At 46.1% G+C, this 20,430-nt stretch overlaps 1 protein-coding gene across 1 annotated transcript in view; it reads right to left on the reverse strand.

The window, feature by feature from the left end:
- The window catches only part of LOC128076915 (TGF-beta receptor type-2-like), a 27,067-nt gene extending 10,497 nt beyond the window's left edge, over window positions 1–16,570 (reverse strand). Inside the window, exons 1-3 of the mRNA XM_052675413.1 lie at window positions 16,352–16,570; window positions 3,090–3,240; window positions 336–538 (exon numbers count right to left, since the gene is read on the reverse strand). Coding sequence (XP_052531373.1) covers window positions 336–538; window positions 3,090–3,240; window positions 16,352–16,568 — 571 coding nt within the window. The 5' untranslated portion in view covers window positions 16,569–16,570. The remainder of the gene's footprint in view (window positions 1–335; window positions 539–3,089; window positions 3,241–16,351) is intronic.
- Window positions 16,571–20,430: the final 3,860 nt, after the last annotated feature.

Below are 20,430 nucleotides of genomic sequence, written 5' to 3' on the forward strand. Positions count from 1 at the left end.
CTTGTTCAGGGTTACATCAGTTTTTGGGTGCCTTGTTGATTCGCTCCATGCCAAAGGGTGCAGCCTACTGAAGGACACCGTGGATTTTCTATCTCCTGATGTTCTCAGGAGGCATTTCTGGTAGGGAAGGGTGAGCCGCTGGAAAATTATTGGGCTCAGGGCAGCAGTAATGGGGTACAAATGTTACCTACCTCATACAGGAGGTCAAAACAGACATTGCATGCGTGCCCATTTTCTTGGAAAGGTGAAATTGCGTGGCTCCCAGTATGCAAATTGTTTGTCATTAGCATTGAGTGCTCCTTCTCACTTCAAATAACATCAGCAGAGGTACTCACCATTGGTATGATTTTCAAAGATAAGCTTATCGTTGCACTCCTGCTCATCCACACAGCCGCAGATGTAGATGATGCCATCCTCGCTGGGCTGGTGGGTCATGATGCAGCGCGAGGTGTTGTAGTTGGGGACCATGAGGTTCTCTATGGGGCGGTGGGGGTTGTGGCAGAGTGTGCTGATCCTGATGCTGTCATTGTCCTGTCTCCTACAGGGGCCAAATGAACCAACAAAGCATTAGGTTACTGGCGCAGCCACCCACAACCACAGGCCATTGTCACCTGCATGTCGTCTGAACCTTCTGCTGATCATCAGTTCTGTGCTGTATATGAGAGGACGTGTTAGTGGTGGCTCTAATGTAATTCTCATTATATATACTTTTGAGAGGATTTATTTAATCCTCTTCTCTGTTCCAGATGGCAAAAGAGAAATTTCTAGAGCACGCCAATAGTGGGACTTGAGCCAGGCACTCTGTTGTTTTCCACAGATAATTCACAAGTTTGTTGGGTCAGGTAGGGCCAGCCCTGAGGCTGAGCGCAGGATTTGAGTAAAATTCTTCCTTTCCCAGTGCCAGAGGCACCATTCCTCCGTCCTTCTCCTCTCAGCACATGTGTTGGCAGAGCTGCTTGGCCCCATCTTTTGCCCTGGGCTAATTGCTGGTGCTTACACAACATCTTTGCATGACTGCTTGTGCCCACCTGAGGGAAAAGAGCCCTTGGGTCACCAGTCACCGGGGACTATTTCACAGAATGGCCCGGGTTGGAAGGAACCTCAAGGATCATGAATCTCCAACCCCTCACTACAGGCAGGGCCACCAAGTTCCACATTCAATACTAGACCAGCCTGCCCAGGGCCCCATCCAACCTGGCCTTGAACACCACCAGGGACATTCTGATATTTGGCACTTCAAAATAGTAATGTGAGTTTGATACAGCTCCTGGACAACGGTGAGGCCATGGCTGTGTTTATAAGCTGTGCTGGAACATGGTGAAACAGATCTGCCTCCAAACCCCCAGGTGAAGCTCATTGAGCACCACCAGCATCCACTGCCAATTGCAGCATGAACACAATGTGATTGAGATAAGAACCAGCTGGGCAGAGAAAGAGCACATTAAAATGCATTGCTTGCCTTATGGCTAGTCCTGTTGGTAGACAGATTTTACTTTATACCATGGGGTATGGTCCTTCTGAAAGGAGTTAATTTTGAGACAAGTAAGATAATGCAGGGAGATAAATGTTCCCCTGCTGGGGCTTGCTCTCTCCCATCACTAACTGGACTAATAGTTGGAGGAAAGTAATTATAGAGGCAAGACTGTGGGGTGGGAGATGGCCTTGTACTTACCAAGATAGGTGAAGGAGAAGCCTGGGGAGCAAATGGCAAAGCTCCTCAGTAATGTGGGTGCCTGGATAATTTATAGAATCACTTAGGTTGGAAAAGACCTTTGAGATCAAGATATCCATTTAGGAATGGCTGGACATGAACTGGGGTATATTCCTTCCAGAGCAGGTGGTGGTAGCTGCTAGAGCTTGGAGGTGGGACAAGCTGCTGGGAAGAGCTGGAGCAGAGCTAATTGGGGTGATTCACATGGCATGAGGGGCAGCAGTTCAGCGCTCAGAAGACCTTCACTTAAGGTGGATCAGCTTATCTTCTCTAGAGCCAGTGAGTAATTAAGAGCTAATGAGGAGCAAAGGAACAGCTGCTGAGGCAGAGTGCCATTGTAGACCCTTGTTTCTGGAGGAAGATGGAGGTATGGAGAGATTTTACAATTCTTTCTGAGTCAGCTGGGATGTTGGAAATAGAACTGGGGGAAATAACCCACATTTGTCACCCTTCTTCTGCTGGACTGGGTAAAACATCCCTGTCCTTTGTTCTCCCCATGTCCTTTTGGGTCTTCATGGGACTTCTTTAAGGTTTTCTCCATATCTGTGCTCAGGGAAATTTGGGTCAGAGGCAACCTTGTTTATTTGTTTGGGTTTCTTGTTGGTCTTCTGCTTTTGTTATTTTTTTCCAGTCCATAATGCAGTAATTACATTGAGGTAAAAGTCTACTGAAAGCCAGGCAATCCAGTGTTCACACTAATTAGCAGGTTGAGATAAAGCCTAGCAATATGTGCTTCCTGGATTTCACTCTGGCAGCCGAATTAGAAGGGACAGAGGAGAAAATCACTTTGGGTAGACCCAAAATGCACTTTAGTTTTGCTCATGGGAGGCCAGAAAGTTGGAGGAGGTGCTCACTCATCCTGGTGTATGCTTGAAATGCCAGAATGCATTTCCTTTCCAGGCATTTCCAGCAAAAGCCAATAGGGCTTTTCCCTGGGGATGTTGCCAGTGGCCTAGTACCGGTGTAGATGTCTGTGCCCCAAGTGGGGACAGACCTCTGGGGCAGCAACCTCTGCATGACCTCTGCATCCCTGCACCTGGAGCAGGCTTTTCCCATCCTGATGCAGGAGGAAATCACAGCTTTGGGCATCACGTCTGCTGGCTTTGTGCAGCAGGCTCAGCTTGCAAAGCTAAATTCAGGTTTATGTGGGTACAGAGGAAACACAGCATGCTTGTGGTGCTGTGTGGGGCACATATGCGCATAAATTATTTAGAAAATAAACCACTCCTTATTATAGTTAAGACCCAGTTGCATCTCAGTTATGATTACAATGGAGGCAATGGGGGAGGAAGAGAAAGCCCTTAGTGATTTCGATGGCATGGGGTCCCCACGAGCACATTCCCACCAACCAACCCTTTTTCCCATATCCCCAGCTCACCATATGGCCACGCAGATCTCAAAGGGGTCCTCGCAGTAGGAGTTGAGGTTGCAGTTGCTGTAGCACACCTCCCGCTCACACGCTGGCGGCGTGGAGTCACACCACTTGCACAGGTTGGTCTTCAGGCTGCGGCGTGCACCAGCACAGCAGGCTGTGGGCACAGGGGACAGCAGTTGGCCACTTTCAGCGAGTTTTAGCCCAAAGTGACTCTCCTTCTGCATGCATTTGTTGTACCCCATTGCTCAGTCCAATGTGTTTTAGAGGATGGCAAAGCAATGAGCTGATGCGATTGCACTGGCCCCGTGGAGGCAGCTTCCTCCAGACAGGAGCAAGTTATCTCTATTTTTAAAGGAACTATTCTTGGTTAAGGAATAAATCCCAGCTAAATTTAAACTTCCTGTTTTAAGGCTGCTAGATGTATTTTTCTTTTTCCTTTGACTTTTTTTTTTTTTTTTTTATGAAGCCACTGAAAGGCTTATGTATAAATACATGCTAGCATGTACTTGATAAGTAGACTCAGCAGCACTCAGATGGGAACCTGAATTACAGCAGCTACTTTGCAGAGGTATGGACCATCTGTACATCGTACAGTGAACTTTCATTGCAGGTAGGGAAGGATTGTGTGGGAGATTTTAACTCCAAACAGGGCAGAAAAGCAGTCATTCCTGTAGGAAGACTGCCCACCTTTAAGCTGCTCCCTTACAACCTCTGGTAAAGTACCCAGGGGGAAAAAAAGGTATTTGCTGAATGGATGCATTGAGAAATACAAGTTTTGTGGCACCTGGAGACAGAGCTCAGTGCTCCTGCTCTTCCCTGGGTTCCTTTCAGTTTGGGATCCCAACACAACCGGGCTGCTCCGTGCTGCCATTGTTAACAAGGTTGATTTTGGGCTGCTGAGGCACAAAGGTCTGTTGGTGGGACAGCAAGGATGGCCATTGCTACATCTGTGCCTGCTGGTCAGTGTTCTCCTCTTGTGCCTGCACCACCCTCATTGCTCAACACCCATTGGGGGTTTGCTCTTTATTTACTCATTCCCACAGGGCTGATATTTACTTATTGTCGCCCCACGGGAGCACAGTGCCAGGCTTAGAGTCAGCTACACTGCAGAGCAAGGCAGCCAGGGAGGATGAAAGAGTTAAATATGGAAATGAGAGCCAGAAATACAGCAGTAACCAGACAAAACTCTTTGGAGACAAATTGTTCTAAACTAGCTCAGCCCTCTATGCTGTTATCTGCAAGAAAGGTCAGAGCAGGAATACATCTCTTTTTTCCCCCTCCTAATTCTCCCACTAAAACTCAAACGAAGTACACAAAGCCCACTGCGAGTTTCTCCAGAACATTGTGTCCTTGAAGCATGAGCTCGTAGGTACAACTGAGCTGCCACATCACTTGTCTTGGCCATGATGAGACCCAGATGAACACTTTCAATATTAATACGCGGATGATTTAATAAAGCTGCACGAGCAGTAAAAGTAACAATACGCTTCCATAAAGGGGTTCCAGATGTTGCTAAGGCAAATGCTAAACATCAAAATACAAACTTCAAAAAAAAAAAAAAAAAAAAAAAGAAAGAAAGAAAAAAAAAGCTGGATAAGCAAAACTTGGAACAAACTATAAACTAATTAAATGTGGGTTGCGTTTTCAAAAAATAAATTGAAGCCATAAGGATGTGATGTGAGCCAATAAATAGTACAGTTAGTCAAAGTTACTGTGGAAAGACAGTTGGGAAAAGGGTTTGAAGTCACCGATGAGGTGGGCTCCCAGGGAGCTTGGCTCCCTATCAATAGGAAGGCTTGTTCTCCTGCAGATGAGAATGGGATCGAGTGTTCTGGTATCTATAACTAGGACCTCAGAGATGCTATGGGGAGAATACTAAGCAATTTTTAAGTAGAAGGAGGAAGGGAAAACTATGCCAGAAGTGCCTCCCCTGTGACAGCAGCAGGCTGATACCACCACCTGCGCTGACCCCAAGCAGGGTGAGTGAGCAAGAAGCAAGCCTGAGTGCAAGGAGGTGGAAGCTCAGTGTGTTCATTATGAGGGCAGAGGAATCACTTTGTAGCCAAAGCAGTGGTACACGCAGGCGATTTGCCCTGCTGCAGGGCTGGATGAAAAGCTTTGGTTCTCAAGTCCTCTCTGCTGTTCTCTTTGGTGACAACCCAACACCAAATGAACTTCAGCAAAGGCACTTGATGTGAGGTGCTAGGGCTGCCTCCTGCATCCTGGAAGGCACCGGAAGAGGACCTGCTCAGGTGACCTGCATGTGAGCTACAGATTATGCTCCATCTTGTCCTTAAATTGGATTTAAGGATGAGGTTGAAGTGCAGCAGGGACCTGTGGCAAGTCACTGGGTGCTAACTTGAGGTGTGGGCACAGCGTGGAGTGCTGGGCTCAGCCATGAGCCCTCTCTTCGCTCCCAGCTGAGGAGCAGGCTTTGCAGTGGGCTGTGATCCATGGCCAATGACACGGCTCTGCATTAACAGAGCCACTCATAAAATTGTTATGAGAACAAACAAATTCCTTCCCTGTTATTTACAACACTTGTTTCTGCTCACTCGCTGTCCCTCGTGAGGTCTTGTCCCCATCACTCCTGAGCTGTCATGGGCAGAATGCAGCAGGGCAATTCTTACATCCCCAATTTCCAGGGGAAGACGCACAGGGCTGTGCAACCTTCTGGCAGTCTGGCATGAGCTGCCTAGCATGGCCCTGGATTTCCTGCTTTGGGAGACTAAGTGGAGCTAGCAGACCCAATATCCCAATTCTTGCCCCTGTGAGGCTTCTCCATGGACAGTGGCAATGCGCACACGGCATCGGGTTCAAGGGAGCAACTCTGCCCTCAGGTCCTGCATCATCCCATGTAACAAATACTGGACTTGGCAGCGGGCGTGTGGAGTGAGCCAGTAATGTTTCCTGGTGAATAGAAAGGGGTTGATTTTGATTGCATTAGACATCAGTGCTTCCCAGTGCCAAAAAAGACGTGCAGTATACGTTTCTGGTGTGTTTGGACCTTCTTCAAACAGGCTGGAAACCAACTTACTCTACCGCTTACTTTTTCTTCATGAAAATAAGCCTTTGTATGAAGTGTTTAGCAAATAATGCACAGTGCTATTACAAAGTGAGTTGGGTATGGATTGTACAAGAAGACTTCTCAGATCTTTTTCAGATGCCTGAATGGCATCATGATCTAACTTCACTCTGGGGAGACAAGGTCAGCCAAACGCTGTCTGTCCTTCTGCTTTGGCCATCTCCAATGTTCCTGGTGTACCTCCTGCAAGTGATCTCGTGCTGCTCTGGGACTTGGGGATGTTTCATGGTGAGGACGTGGCCAGGGAGGTTTCATAGCATCAGTAATGTTGTCCAACCATCAGCCCATATCCACCATCCCCCACTAACCATGTCCCTCAATGCCATGTTTAGCTTCTTGAAAACACCCAGGGATGGTTTCTGTTTGATTTCAGTCAGCAGATGCTTTGTGCAACCTGGTCTAGAGGAAGGTGTCCCTACCTATAGCAGAAAGGTTGGAACTAGGTAATCTTTACAGGTCCCTTCCAACACAAACCAATCCTGTTTCTGTGGTGATTCTATGTCTTTGCCTATGGGTGAGGACGGAGCAAGTGGTTCTCCATCTGCTCCCAGAAGTGCTGGGATCCTCCATCCTCTGGCCACCACCACATCCACCTTGGCCATGCTTGAGGCACTGAAGTCAGGCAAGAAGTCTCCTCCAGGAGAACTTGAGCTCCCTGCCCCAGATCCTGCTTTCCACCCCTCTGCTGGGGCTGGGAGGGCTGTGCGGGTGATTGTCGCCCATATTGTGCTCTCACTCGTGTTTAAAAACAACAACAGCTCCACTGACTCATAGATCCTACAGCCTCTGAGTCATTTTTTATTTCTGGATTTCGCTGCTCTGCCCTTTGCAATGAGGGGAGCTGCATGAGCACTCGCACACACACACATCAAGTTCACATTTGTTTTTCCCCTATAAAAACAAAACCATTTCCATACCATTAGTGAAACAGAAATGATTTGACTTAGCGTTCCCTGGCTTTTATTTTCCATTGTATAAACTGTGCAGATGAAATAACGATGGCTGTAAAGTAAACCTCTCTCTCTTTTTTTCCCTTTCCTTTCCCTTTCCAGGCAGCTTCTTTTCGAAATAGCAAAGAGTCACTTACAAACTTGGCCCCAGCACTGTGCTGGATGGGATTAACCCCTGCATCCCCAGCTCTGCTCTTCTTCCTGCTCACACTGTGGGACAGAGGCAGCACCAGCACCAAGGGGTGCCACGAAGCAAAGTGGGGCACAGGGTCAGCAGGGGGAGCAACACTGACGGGGGAGCAATGTTTTTTTCACTACAAGAAAGACGTTGAGGACCTGGATCTTGTCCAGAGAAGGGAAATGGAGCTGAGAAGGGTCTTACAGGAAGCAGCTGAGGGAACTGGGGTTGTTCAGACTGGAGAAAGCTCATGAGAGACATTATGACTCTCTACAACTCCCTGAAAGGAGGTTGTGGTGGGATGGGGATTGGCCTCTTCTCCCAGGTGATGGCAATAGGATGAGAGGTGATGGCCTCAAGTTGTACAGGCAGAGGTTCACTTTGGATATTAAGAAGAATTTCTTCTCAGACAGAGTGGTGATGCAGTGGCACAGGCTGCACAGGGGAGTGATGGAGTCACCATCCCTGAAGGTGTTCAAGAACAGCGGAGATATGGCACTGAGGGATGTGGTCAGTGGGCATGGTGGGGATGGGTTGGTGTTGAACTTCAGCAGTTGAACTTCAACCTTAGAGGCCTGTTCCAACCTTAATGATTCTACAAGAAGGAGAAAGGTATAGGCAGGTGCCTGCAGGGTGAGGCAAGAAGGAAGAAGGGGTCAGGTGAAGGATATTGGGCTGAAAACCTCTTTTTTAAGTGTGCAAGTCTTTTCCTGTTGAATCTGGCAGCCCCTGCTTGCGTCTTTTTCCACCTTGTTTGCTGGGGACACCAGTGCTGACATCTCAGCCAAATGTCCCCTCTCCACATCATCTCCACAGCCGCTGCCTGTGCTAATTCATGCCACATCTCCCTCCTGCTGCTTGCAGGGCCCTTATGCTATTGCAGAACATCCTGGGGACAACTAATAGGTGACACTACACTGCTTCCTGGAGCAGCAGATGCATCTGGTTGTGTGAGCACGTGCCTGGGAGAATGGGATGGGATGAGAAGGGAGAGTTGTACCCTGAGCATTGCCTTCGAGGCTTCCAAAGACAGCAAGAGCATTTTTCCTCATCACCCATCTCACATCCCACATCTCTCAACACTGGTCAGATGTTTCTCCAAAAGCCAGTGGCCAGGCGGGTTGGTGACACAGCTGAGCTATCATTGCTCTTCCCAGACTGGATGATGTGTTTTATATTATTTCTCTTGGATTTATTAAGCATTATGTAACCAGCTAACCAATCCCGCATGCTACGAAATCGCTGCCGATTTCATGTCAGTGGAAAGTAAACAAAAAGCGTTCTGAAGTGGCAGAGCTGAAATTCATTTCCACGTTCAAAGCAATCCTTGGAGGATTTCCCCATCTATTCACCACTAATTTGCATCCAAGCACTGCTGCAACCCATTAGAAAAGAGATATGGAAAATTTACGTACAGCACACAACAGGCTGGTATAAGCAAATCCTCTCTCTTTATTCGCAAAACAATTAAGACCAAGGTTATTTTACTTATTTTTAAGCATCTTTCTGGATTTTGTGATACTCCCTGAAATGGGTTACTCTGGTATGTTTCTCCTTAAGGAGGATTCCTCTGAATAAGAAAACCGCTTGCTAATTGCACCTGTGGTTACAGAGCCCAGCAGAACCCCATCCAAAACAATGGGGAGGGCACTGCGCACTCTGCAGCTTTGGAAGGACTCTGAGCACCAGGTGAAGCAAAAGCAATGACTCCATCAGGCACTACTCAGTGTATGCACCATGACTCTTCCAGGAACCCTTCTTGTTGGTGCTACAGACACCCTTCTGGCCATTAATGCTGGTTGGCAATCAGTGAAGTTGAACTGAGGATGGAGAAAACGTGGATCAGTGAAATGGCCTTGCACTGCTTTGTTTGCTTGTTTTTTCTCTCTGTCTTTGAAACAGTCATTGATACCTGGTAGTATTCTACTTCTGAGCCCATTTAGCCATGCGTGTATCATAGAATCGTGGAATGTAACCTGCACTAAATCATCAGCCAAGCCAGCTCTGGGGGAAGACCCCAGATCCCCGTAACCCACTGGGCAGCTGAGCCCAAACCAAGCTGCATTGGGGCAGCTGGGCTAATGGACTGAGATGGGGGCTGCCTGCATCCATCCACCAGCATTACCCGCTGGTGATAGATCAGGACAGAAGATGCCTTCAGGGGCAGGGGGAAAGTAGATTTTTCAAGATGAAGTCACAGAGTACAATGTTCATAAACAATTTTAGCAGCTTTGCCAGTGACTCCACTGACCTGGGACTTGGCAGGGTGAAGCAATGTGTTGGCATAGGGCTGAGTTAGCACATCCCCCCTGAAAGGCACCCCGTGATGAATGGGATTCACATGCTGCATCCTCGGAGGCATCCAGATTGCAGCCCTGGAGCTGCTTTGGTCCCGGCTTACTGCAGATCCAACAACAGAAGAAAGAGATGGGAGTCGGCTACAAACACTTCTCTGCCTTTGACTACTGCAATCCAAGAAAAAGTACAGCACAGCTTTTTTGTTTGTTTTGTTTTTATAATTCTTTTCATATTAAGCCCAGTAATTATCTTTGTATATGCTTCACAGGCTCTGCAGGAACCTGGATCTCTGTGGGTGGCTGGAAGTGCAACTTAAAGATATCATCCCAGTAGGTAAACGTGTCAGAAACGTTATCTGGGTCACATTTGGGCAACAGGGTTTGCTCTATTTTAAGTGGAAATGGTTTGCTGATCGTTTAGATGAACTTCCTGAGGAGTTTGCAATTCCTGGCACACATTCGATTTGCCATGTGTTAGAAGGACTTTGATGAGTTCACAAAGAGACATTCGACCGGAGCTGGTCTGAGTATTTTGGGTGGACTTCTGTGATGGACCGGTTTGCGTTGGTTGGATTTGCATTGCTGCAGTTCCAGCAGCAATGGGTGCTTGAGGGAGCAAGGCTGAGCCCTGGGCTGAGATGCACCAATAGCTTCCCACCAGTGCACTGCCACCAACACATTCCAGTGCTGCCTGTTCTTTATGTCTGCTAACATTACTGTGTAACACTGAGTTTTGCCTTCATTTAGGCCAGATCTAGCAGTCATAAAGTGCTCTATGCTGTCAGAGGGAACTTCAACCCAAGGCTAGCATGGATACAGATGCAAAAATCTTTCTTGCTTTTCCTAAAGCGTCCCTCATACAGCACATAAGCGGGTAAACTGGTCTGCTCTCTATGCCCCTGGTGGGAATGTCTGCCACCACCTCCAACCAGCACGAAATGCCTTTTGACATATTAAAGACACAACAGGAACCGGGCTCCCCGGGGGATGCTTGTACCCTGAGGCTATTTGGGGGAGGATGATTAATTCTGCTGCTCATGTCTCTGTGTCACTTCCCTCTGTATGGCAAAGGATCTTGTCTGCTCTCGTGCAATGACTGGGGCTAATTTTGGGATAGATTTAGCGTGGAAAAAATAGTTTAGGCAGCGAGACAGCAGCTGATTCAGTCTCTTCTAGGCTGGATGCTGGTGTTCAGATGCTCTCAGGCAGTGAGTTCTTTAGAGACATCAGGCAGACGTCCCTTGTCATGTCCCAGCTGCGCTCCATGGCTGAGCCAGACCCTTGGTTGATGGGACACCACGGCTCATTCTGCATGAGCACAAGCACTCTGGTGTGGGACGGCTGAAGTTAGGAGGGACTGTTGACAGTATCTCCACCCCCAGCGTTGCTGCAAAGATCACATATCCAGCTTTGACTGCTTCAGGAACTCCAGCCAAGGCATGGGGTTGAAATGGTTAGTGGGGCTCTGCAAATTGACACCCAGCACCAGCTCTCCATTGCAGTTTGTTTCTGCTGATAGCTGCAAATCGCACACTGGAAGTGTTGAAAAGGCTTTTCCCCTTTAAATCTTGACTCCAGCTGTAAATGATCCTGTATACTCCAGGGCAGCACTTTGGTGAAGGTATGTTCCCAGACCTGCCTAAGTCCATGTGGGCAGTAGCCAGAGGGATGGCTGCAGGGCACAGATGGATACACTAATTGCCCCACAGAGGAGAAGCATTTGCTGTGGTATAAATCAGCTGCCTCTTGTCAGGCATGTTCCTGGCTTATCAATGGGAAGTAAAACACTGCAGTGTGAGAGCTCCAAGAAAGGCCATGTCCTGGAGCGGTGTAATTGGTGGGAGCAGGGGCTGCAGAGGCGATTACAAGATAAGCAGGCTCTCCCACTTCTCCTAAAAGCTTGACAGCTACCAGCAGCTGGCAGGAGTGTTTCAGCCCTATATGGCTCTCATTAAAAGAACCAAACGGAGAAAAGAAACATGACTTCGATGGACCTTACAAAGCCTTTCTGGAGGCAGGATCACAGTGGTCTCATCCTTGCAGCCACCCCTTTGTTTCTCTCTGAAGATCCCTAAGAAAGTGCTTTCCCACAGTTGGAGTCCAGCACTAAGAAGAAGCAGCTCTGCCCCATAACGCGGGCAGCCATCATTGATGTTGTCTCCCTGTGAACTGGGGCTCTTCCTGCATGAGGCTTTCACTTGGCACATGGTGCAAAGCATTAGATGTGGAAAGAGCAAAGTGTGTGGGAGCTGCTGATTTCATCTCCTTGGTGGGACTTTTTTTTTTTTTTAAAAGCAAGATGAGCTGTGGCACTTCCTTGAAAATATGACAATCCATGGGAGAGTTCATTAGTTTATAGCAAGTCGCAACAGCGTGGCAGCTATCTGAAAGCAAATGTTACTGCAAAGAGTTACCTCTAAGGGGAGAGGAAAACGTGTCCTAAGGAAATCAACTTCATGGAGCAATACAAAGCTGTAGAGACAAGTAACAGAGTTGAATGCTTCCTCAGAATAAAAGCTTCCTGTTAACTAGTTTTAATGCCAATGATTGCTCTCTGCCTATTTAATGAACACATGGGACACATCTGCTCAGGACTGTCTCTAAGAGGACTAGCAAATATCATGACTTCAGCTGACTGAACTTTTTTATCACCGTTACACAAAATGTCTTTGTGATCACACAGAAATTAAAGGACAGGTTGGATGTGGCCTTGGGCTGCCTGATCTGGTGGCTGGCAGTCCTGCCTATGGCAGAGAGGGATGATCTAGATGATTTTTAAGGTCTTCTCCAACTTATGCCATCTATCATTTATGACCATCATCCAATATTGATAACAGCATTAAGAGCAAAAATTGGCTTTGGCTTTTTTAGAAAGCAGTGTGTTTTAATTTCAAGTGCTTGGAATTATATCTCTAAATGGACTTTTCTCTGTAAACTTGATCTAGATTTACACTGCTGGTTTTCTTATTTTTGAGTCTATCTAACTTGCATCAGTGGCAGAAAATGCAGTACCAGGTTTGGCGAAGCGTGAAGGTGAATTCAGGATAATCCATCATTATCTCAGAGTCTCATGCCAGTCACGACTGTGCAGAGGATTCCAGTTTTACAGCGTCAGGGCTTTCCTTGTGCTTTTCCCTTTACTGGGGAATATGTTGCTCCAAAGTCAAAGCAAAACAAGATGTTTCTTGAGAAACTTTGTTGTAGCCAACCCTGCTGCCATGGTGAGTAGCACCCTGTTCCATACACTTCATGGTTTGGGAGAAGGGCTCTGTTCTTCACTGCTCTGGATCAGTCTTGGACTGCGGCTTGGATCCCATTCTGTATATGCATGTATCTGTCTGTGAAGTAGAGGGTGACCCTTCATTGTTTTCCTCTCTTTCACCCTCTCACTCATTCATATTTGACCCTAGGTGCCTGTCTGAATTGTTGTTTGTTGCAGTGTGATCCTGATAGCTTCCCTGCCTGAGGAGCTTGATGGCATTCTGGTGACAGTGCAGCCCCTGGTTTTCACGCTGGTGACCTCAGAAATAGGAGACCAACTTCTTGAATGAGATGCCTGAGGAGCCTGAGATAGGTCAGAGAGGAGTGGGATGGATCAAAAGACAGAGATGTTTCTCTGACAGCCCTGGGTCTCCCAGTCATGATTTATGGATTACATACAGTCTATGTGTTTAGCAAAAGAGGCTCAGTGGGGAAACAGGAACTGGTTTGTGCAAGCAGGAAAGAGCATGCAGCTTCAAAGAGCCACCATCCAAAAAGAGATACCACTTCCAGCTCTCTGTGGAGCCATCAGGGTGCCATGTAGGAAGCAGTGAAATAGATGGCAGAAAACATCAGGGTATGTTAATGGGCCATCATTTTAATGGGAGATGGTTACAGGAAAATAGAGACCAAACTCAGAAGCTGGGAGCTGTGGACTCAAAGCAGCACATGTGATTTTCCCTCTCTGAAAAGCTGGATGTTGGGTTATGAGCCAGCTACAATACATGCCATGGGACACTGAGTTGTGTGGCCCATAGCCTGGTGAGAGGAGAAGGGTGACCATCCCCTGAGCAAGCAGGCAGGAGGTCTGTGCTCCCATCGAGTTCTGGGCAGAGACAGCTGAAAAGGTAATGGAGAAGTGGGAATGGCATTGGATAGTACTGATAGAATAGGCCTCTCCAGTACCATATCCTGAGGTAGGACTGCAAGCCATGAGAGAACATACTTGCTGAAATTCCGGGGCAGATGTTTCCCTAGGAAAAATCCTAATTATAAATTTGAAGGCCGGAGCATTACAGCGTGCACAGTGCAGTAGCCCCATATCCAACCTATGACATTGGATGGGTGGTGATCTACCTAGGAGATAGTCTTGTGGTTGTCAAAGGCTTTGAGCAACAAAAACCTACTGCGTTCTGAGTCTGAGTAATTATCTGCTGGAGTAAATTTGCTATGTTGTGATCTAACACAAAACCACCTATTTTCAGCTTCCAGCATGTGAATCTTGCTTCTCCTTTGTCTGATGGAAGAGGAATTCCTCTGCCAGACAGAAGCTTTCTGGGAACTTTTTGTAGACCATGACTATTTCACCTCCCAGCTCCTAGCTGCTAAAGGCAGTAAAATATGGGAGCCTCCACTGTAGGACAGGTTTTCCCATCCTGAACGATCCCTGTATTTTTTGTTGGAGGTAGGAGGTGAAAAGGGGAATCAGGGAAATCCATGAGCTGAAATTTCAGGCATTTCTTAGGCTACAGCCTTTTTTTCCATTGCATATGGACCAAAGAAGTCAGATACACTGAGGACCATGCTGGTGATTGAAGAGTTGGGAATGGCCAGTGTGGATCCCACAGTTGTGTCTCAGCAGCCCTGGGGTGACCCCTTAGAGAATAACAAAGTCTCCGAGGACACTCAGTTGGCACTGGGAGAACTTTTCCAGGATAGCCAAACACCATCCGGCCATTTTCTCTATGGTAATTCCTAAATCTCTATGCTAAGAGGAGCTACTTTACTGCCGTCACCAAGCCATGCTGTCGCTCTTTGCAGGGAAGCTGGGTGACTATGGGGATTTGCTGCTGGAAGAACAACTGAATGCATATTTTCAGCCATTTTGGGGAACTTGCTGTTCCCTCCTCTCTCAACGTCAAAGGAAAGTGGGCCCCCAGGGTGCTTTTACTGTCACAGAATTACTGTAATGTTGATATTAACACTGGACTCGATGGATGGGAGGTAGCTCCAGTAAACATATATCATTGTTGAGCGAAATCAGAGAGAGAGCGCCTTGGCTTATTTTTTTTTCCCCATGCCGAGACAGATGCTGTCATCATATCATTCACGTAACCTTTCAAATGAACTTAGTAATCATGATATGTTTTGGTTTGGCTTCTTTAAGATTAAAACCCTGCCTTTTAGAAAAAGGAAACCATAAGTTAAATAACTCCAAAATTAGGTATTTCTGAAGGATAATTAGTGGTCTTCTTTCTTACCAAAAACAACCCAAGGCTGTGCTTTAAATAACACCTTCTAGTAATTCCTTCAGTGCTGCTCCAAATGTGATTAATTAAGCAGGATGTTATCAGTATAGCATCCTACACTTCAACCCATACTTTAGGGTATTATCTGCAGTAAGGACTGCTATGTATTTCTGCAACATTCTGAAAGTTGGCCTGACCTTATGTTGTAAATCCCCCTGCGTGGGGCTCTCTGCTTCAGAAGTCACAGCAAGAGTTTGCTCGCTACAAGGAAATTACCAACCAGCTGTATTCTTTCATTCCCCATTTCTGTAGATAGGGGGACCCATGGAAAGTGGACGCGGACACAGATCCCTGCCCCCCATTGTTTCAATTGGATGCAAATATATGGGCACTGTAACCCCAGGGCTTCATTGCTTTGAGCAAAAAGCAGTTTTAGTTGAATTGGAAATTCTGTACCAAGGGGAACAGGTCTGTATCTGGAAAGGGGCTCGCTGCAAAAAGGGAGCAAATATATAAATATATACTATATAGGGATATATGTGTGTATACACATACATTGGGGCTGTATATACAGAACGGCACACACACATACTTAGGAGATGTGTATATAACACTCGCTCATATACAAATCTACTCCTTGTTATGAAACAATCATCGGGATATAAACAAGAGACTTTAAACCTCGGATGGGCATGTTTTCAAGTGCTGCTGGAGGGTTTTATCTGCAGTCCTGAAGAAGTGCTATCAAAACCTTAACAGGGTACTCATTACAAAGAAATCTTTACATAAGTGCTGGAAAGGTTTGCCGAAAAACCAGATGTTGTTGCAAGGACAGCTCTCCTCCCCCTCCCCACTTCTTTCCATCTTCAATAGTTCGATTAATGCTGCACATAAACCCGGGCTGATAAAACGTCACCACATCTGGACACTGTTGAAGCCAGATCATTTCACGGTGCACTTCGGTCGCTTTTAATCTTCCTCAATAAAGTAAAAGCTTCCACCAAGTCATGCTGACCGATGCACAGACTCCTGCGCTGTAAACACTGACATCTGGGAGCTGCTCTCGGCGAGCACGCAGCGGTCTCCGCCGAGCCAAGCGCTCGCCCTTCTCCGTAAGAGGAACGCACAGCTGATGCTATCGGAGCAGCACTGCGATCAGATCGCTGCAAAGCTCTCCGCTATTCCCAACCCTCCACCTAATTGCTGTCAGGGGACAAGTCAACGATTTGCTGTTTTTCTGGAGCAAGGAAAACTAAACGACCTCTCTGCTTAACACTGCCCAAGTAGAAACATTTCTGTACTCACAGAAGGACAGCAGCAGCAAGGAAAGCAGACCCAGTCTCCTCCAGCAACCCATTTTCTGGATCCAGAAGCTTGGCTTCAGGGTGTTGACTCGTCCATCCTTCTTCCTCTCCGATGTCAAGCCCACAGCCCCACATTCATGAGGCTGCAGGCTGGGAAGGCGGATCCAGGCACAGCGAACCCAGCTGTGCGTGGGGTCCGCCCAGGAACTGCAGCTCATGAACAAACTCAGCCCAGCTCTCCTCGTGAAATATATACAAATATGGGAGGGGGGGGAGCTGGGGGAAGAGCTCTGGCTCTGGGAAAAGTTTGGTTTTTCCAACTGTGGAGTTGAGCTGCTTTGAGCAGCCCAGGGAGCTGTAGAGGGGACCTCTAGAAGTGGCATGGGCACGGCCACAGACTTCTTCTGTCTGAATAAAACATGGAAAGGAACGCTTCAGTACTCTGAGCTGCCATTAATTCACTGTTTTTTCTCCTTTTAGAAATCGGCTCTACCCTATAAGTAAACTGCAGTGGGATATATCTTCAATAGGGATAACTGGAGAGTATATGGTAACTTCTACAGAAAGATGGAATCACCATGAGTTCAGCCCAAAGTAGGTGTTTTCAAACTGCGAGTATCCTGATACATTTTACTGAATCAGAGCCTAAAATAATAACAGAGCATTTAAATAGCTTCTTTCACCCCAAGACCTCAAAGTTGCTTTACCAAAAAAAAAAGAAAAGAAAAGGGAGAAATATTATCCCTCCTTACAAAAGTAGAACTGTGAAATACAGCAGAAATCTGACTGGTCTTGATTGTTCATTCAGTGGCAAAAGTAAAATCCTCACACACTTGTACTATATTCTGTCCTAATCCTTCACAGTATGCTGAGATAATAGTCATTATATTGGGGTGGAACAGAGAAAGAGATTACACTGTTAAGATTCTTTTTTGCAGCCAGAATACCTTTTTTTAGGTATTTTTAGAATACCTAAAAAAATAAAGACTACTTTATTTTTTTGTCAAAGTAATTGCCAAATATAACTATTTCTTAGCATTCTAAGTCAGTAAGTCTTGTTTATACATTTGTTTTTTGGTTCATTAATCAGTGTGTGATGTATATGTGATGCATGTATGTTTATGCTTGCATGTATGCTGGCTCATAATCAACGGGCTTCTGCTCAGCTGGATTTGAAGTGCCTGTTCTTTTCTGTGCATGAATCTTTCTGATAAACTGCACCCACTTATTTTCTGTATTATTTATGTAAGCTATGCTGTTAGGGGGTTAAATAACAGCATTATTTTTCCCTTTTTTTTTTTTTAATGAAAAAGGGAAAGTGTTAGATGAGATGGCTCTCCTATGCCATAGCTATAGAAGCACGCCTCTGCAGAGAGCTGCTTGGTCTGCTCCCATTCACACCAGAATGCCCAGACACAAGCCTGTGCTCTGTGGAGAAATTGCCTTCTGTTCCTGGGATAACAGAAGCTACAGGGATGGCCTAAGAGAAGAAACCACCTGGAGTGAGCAGAGCAGATATTTGGAAAAATGAGTCCAGAAGGGCTTGCCTGACCAAGGAATCTGCTCATGTTCCTGGTCCTGGAGGACATTGGCTCAAGTCCTAAGAAAGGTCCAGAATTGATTTCCATCACCTACTTTTCTTTAAATCAGGTTGGGCATCTTCCTACGTGCTAAGTAGCATTAACATAGAAGGGATGGGTTGGACTGTTATAACCACTGGTGAATGGCTGTTTGGGAATAAGGACAAGTAAATGTTTAGTAAACTTTGAGAAAGACACTATTTTCCAATCAGCATATTGAAACTGCAGTGTGCATTGGTGACCTGCCAGCTCTCTTGCAGTATTTCAATGTGCCCATGGACCACTCAGGCTGCCAGCTGGATTTTCAAGTCTGAGCCCTTTTGCATGTAATGAGGAAGCTGGGTAAGGCTTTTGCTGTGAATGCTGCAGATTATTCATGATCAGTGGCAGCCCTCTTTAAATTCAGGAAGGATCCACTGCCATGCCAGGAAACTTGGAGAGGTAATGTCCCCAGCAGGAGACAAAACATGCCTTGCGTTGTAGAAGTGCAAGTGCAAGGGACTGGAGTGGTGGATATTATTGTTTGAACTGCAGAACCTGGGAGGGCAGCAGGAATGCTGTGCAGTTTCCCTGCAGCCAGGTGCCCAAGCCATGGGCAGGAGGGAATTGTCCATGTGCCCCAGTGTATGCAGACAGCTGCTGGGCCAAACAGAACCCTATAAGATGTTTCTTCTTTTATGAAGAATAATCTTAGGGAAATATTTGTGTCTTGAGCACAAAGAATGATAGAATCATTAAGTTTGGAAAAAACCTCTAAGATCATCAAGTCCAACCCCGAAGTATCCCACCTTGGCTACTAACTGTATCCCCAGTGTCACATCTCTGTGGTTCTTGAACTTCTCCAGGGATGGTGACTCTGGGATTTAGCCTGAAGTTCTGAGCTCAAATCACAGAACTTTGCTCCAGTGAGAGAGCACAATGACCTTTGAAGTAAGATGCTGAAGAGCAAGAAAAGGTAAATGGTTACTTTTATTGTTGACTTGCTTATGCCTTTTGGTGTAAATTCTCCTGCTTCTCTGTTAGTGACCTGGACAGCCTCTTAAGACTTACTGAAGGTTGGATTTAAGCTGAGGAACATAAGGTTTCTGCAGGGTGATTTTTAAGTTGCATCTTGGGAGTAGTTTTCCTTAAGTTCTCATTTAGGAGCTGGAAGATATTTACCAGAAAATTAAAACAAAATTTTGGCCACCTGAAACAATATAGTCTGAGTTTCCACTGCGGGAGGCAGGAGTCTGCAACCCATCAATGGGTTTGAAGCTCCCAGCACGGGCACTAAACACCCCTGTGCAGGGCAAAGTCAAGATGGACTTTGCTAGAATCAGGTGAGTCAAACTTCTTATTCCCAGGGCCAAAGATATTGATTTGACAAGGAATATGAAGGGTGAGAAAGGGAAGAAGGAACCACATAGCTATAATCCATGATGCAGATGTGGATGTGCAAAAAACTGAGCTTCTCTCCATGCCTGCTGGGACCCAGAGAACTTAGGAGAGCATTGGTTTTAATGTCTGACTACAACAAAAGATGCTGAGTTTTCTTCTGCATCAGTAGATCTTCCCTTGACCCAACCAATTTCTTGCATGTTATGTGACTGGACTAATATCTGTTGCATTTGCTTAGTTCTTTTTTGAACTGTTGATATTTGTAGTTATCAGTATTGATGCATAAACTGAGTCCTGAGGCTTTAGATAAGTGATGGAACACCTCCCCATTCGAGGGCAAGCTGGGAGAGCTGGTAGTGTTCAGCCTGGAGAACAGAACTTGAGGTTATGGAAACGCCACAGGCACTGGAAGACAGATGCAAAGCATACTTACTCTTCTAGTAGTTTTTGTTTAAATTCTCAGTAACAAATTGGCAGCTGTTGTTGTTTCTGTTATCATTTAATTGTAAACATTTCAAAGAAGTTGAAGAGATGAGAAAGTCTAAATGAAGTTATTAAAAATCAGTATTGTGACAAAGCGGAGATTATCTGAATGATTTCCCATGAATATGGTGTATAGGTTTTGCCAAAGGTGTGTCAGTTCCTAGAACAAAACAGAACCAAGTAGAAAAGGTAGAGCAATACATAACACACGTAACCTTACTAAAAGCATCAGGAACTGAGTTGCTTAGCTTTGTTCAGTCAAAAAGCAGTTTATTCAGAGTAAGAGCAGGATTAAAAATAATAGATTTAGAAGCTAGAAAGAGGTAGGCTCTCTGTTTGCCAGGGACCATGCTGTGAGTAAGAAACAGCTGAGAGGAGGTCAGCGAGGCAGTCTGCATCTCCTTGTGTGGTGCCATTGCTTAGAAAAGGCAAAACTTGGAAGAAAGAGCAAATGTGTTTGGTGAATCTGAGATGTTCCTTTCTCTCTATTAAGGAAGTCAGTGGTGCTTTGATTGGAAAAGATTGTTTTTGAGAAAATCTGTCTCTCCAGTATAAGCTTCAGAGGCTGAAGGAGCTTGAAGGTAGGAAGCCAAGTACAGCTTGCCTTGTTATGGTTGGAAAACAAAGGATGTGTTGC

Source organism: Tympanuchus pallidicinctus, unplaced genomic scaffold (assembly GCF_026119805.1).
Source record: "Tympanuchus pallidicinctus isolate F22 unplaced genomic scaffold, pur_lepc_1.0 scaffold15, whole genome shotgun sequence".
NCBI classification, from domain to species: Eukaryota; Metazoa; Chordata; class Aves; order Galliformes; family Phasianidae; genus Tympanuchus; species Tympanuchus pallidicinctus.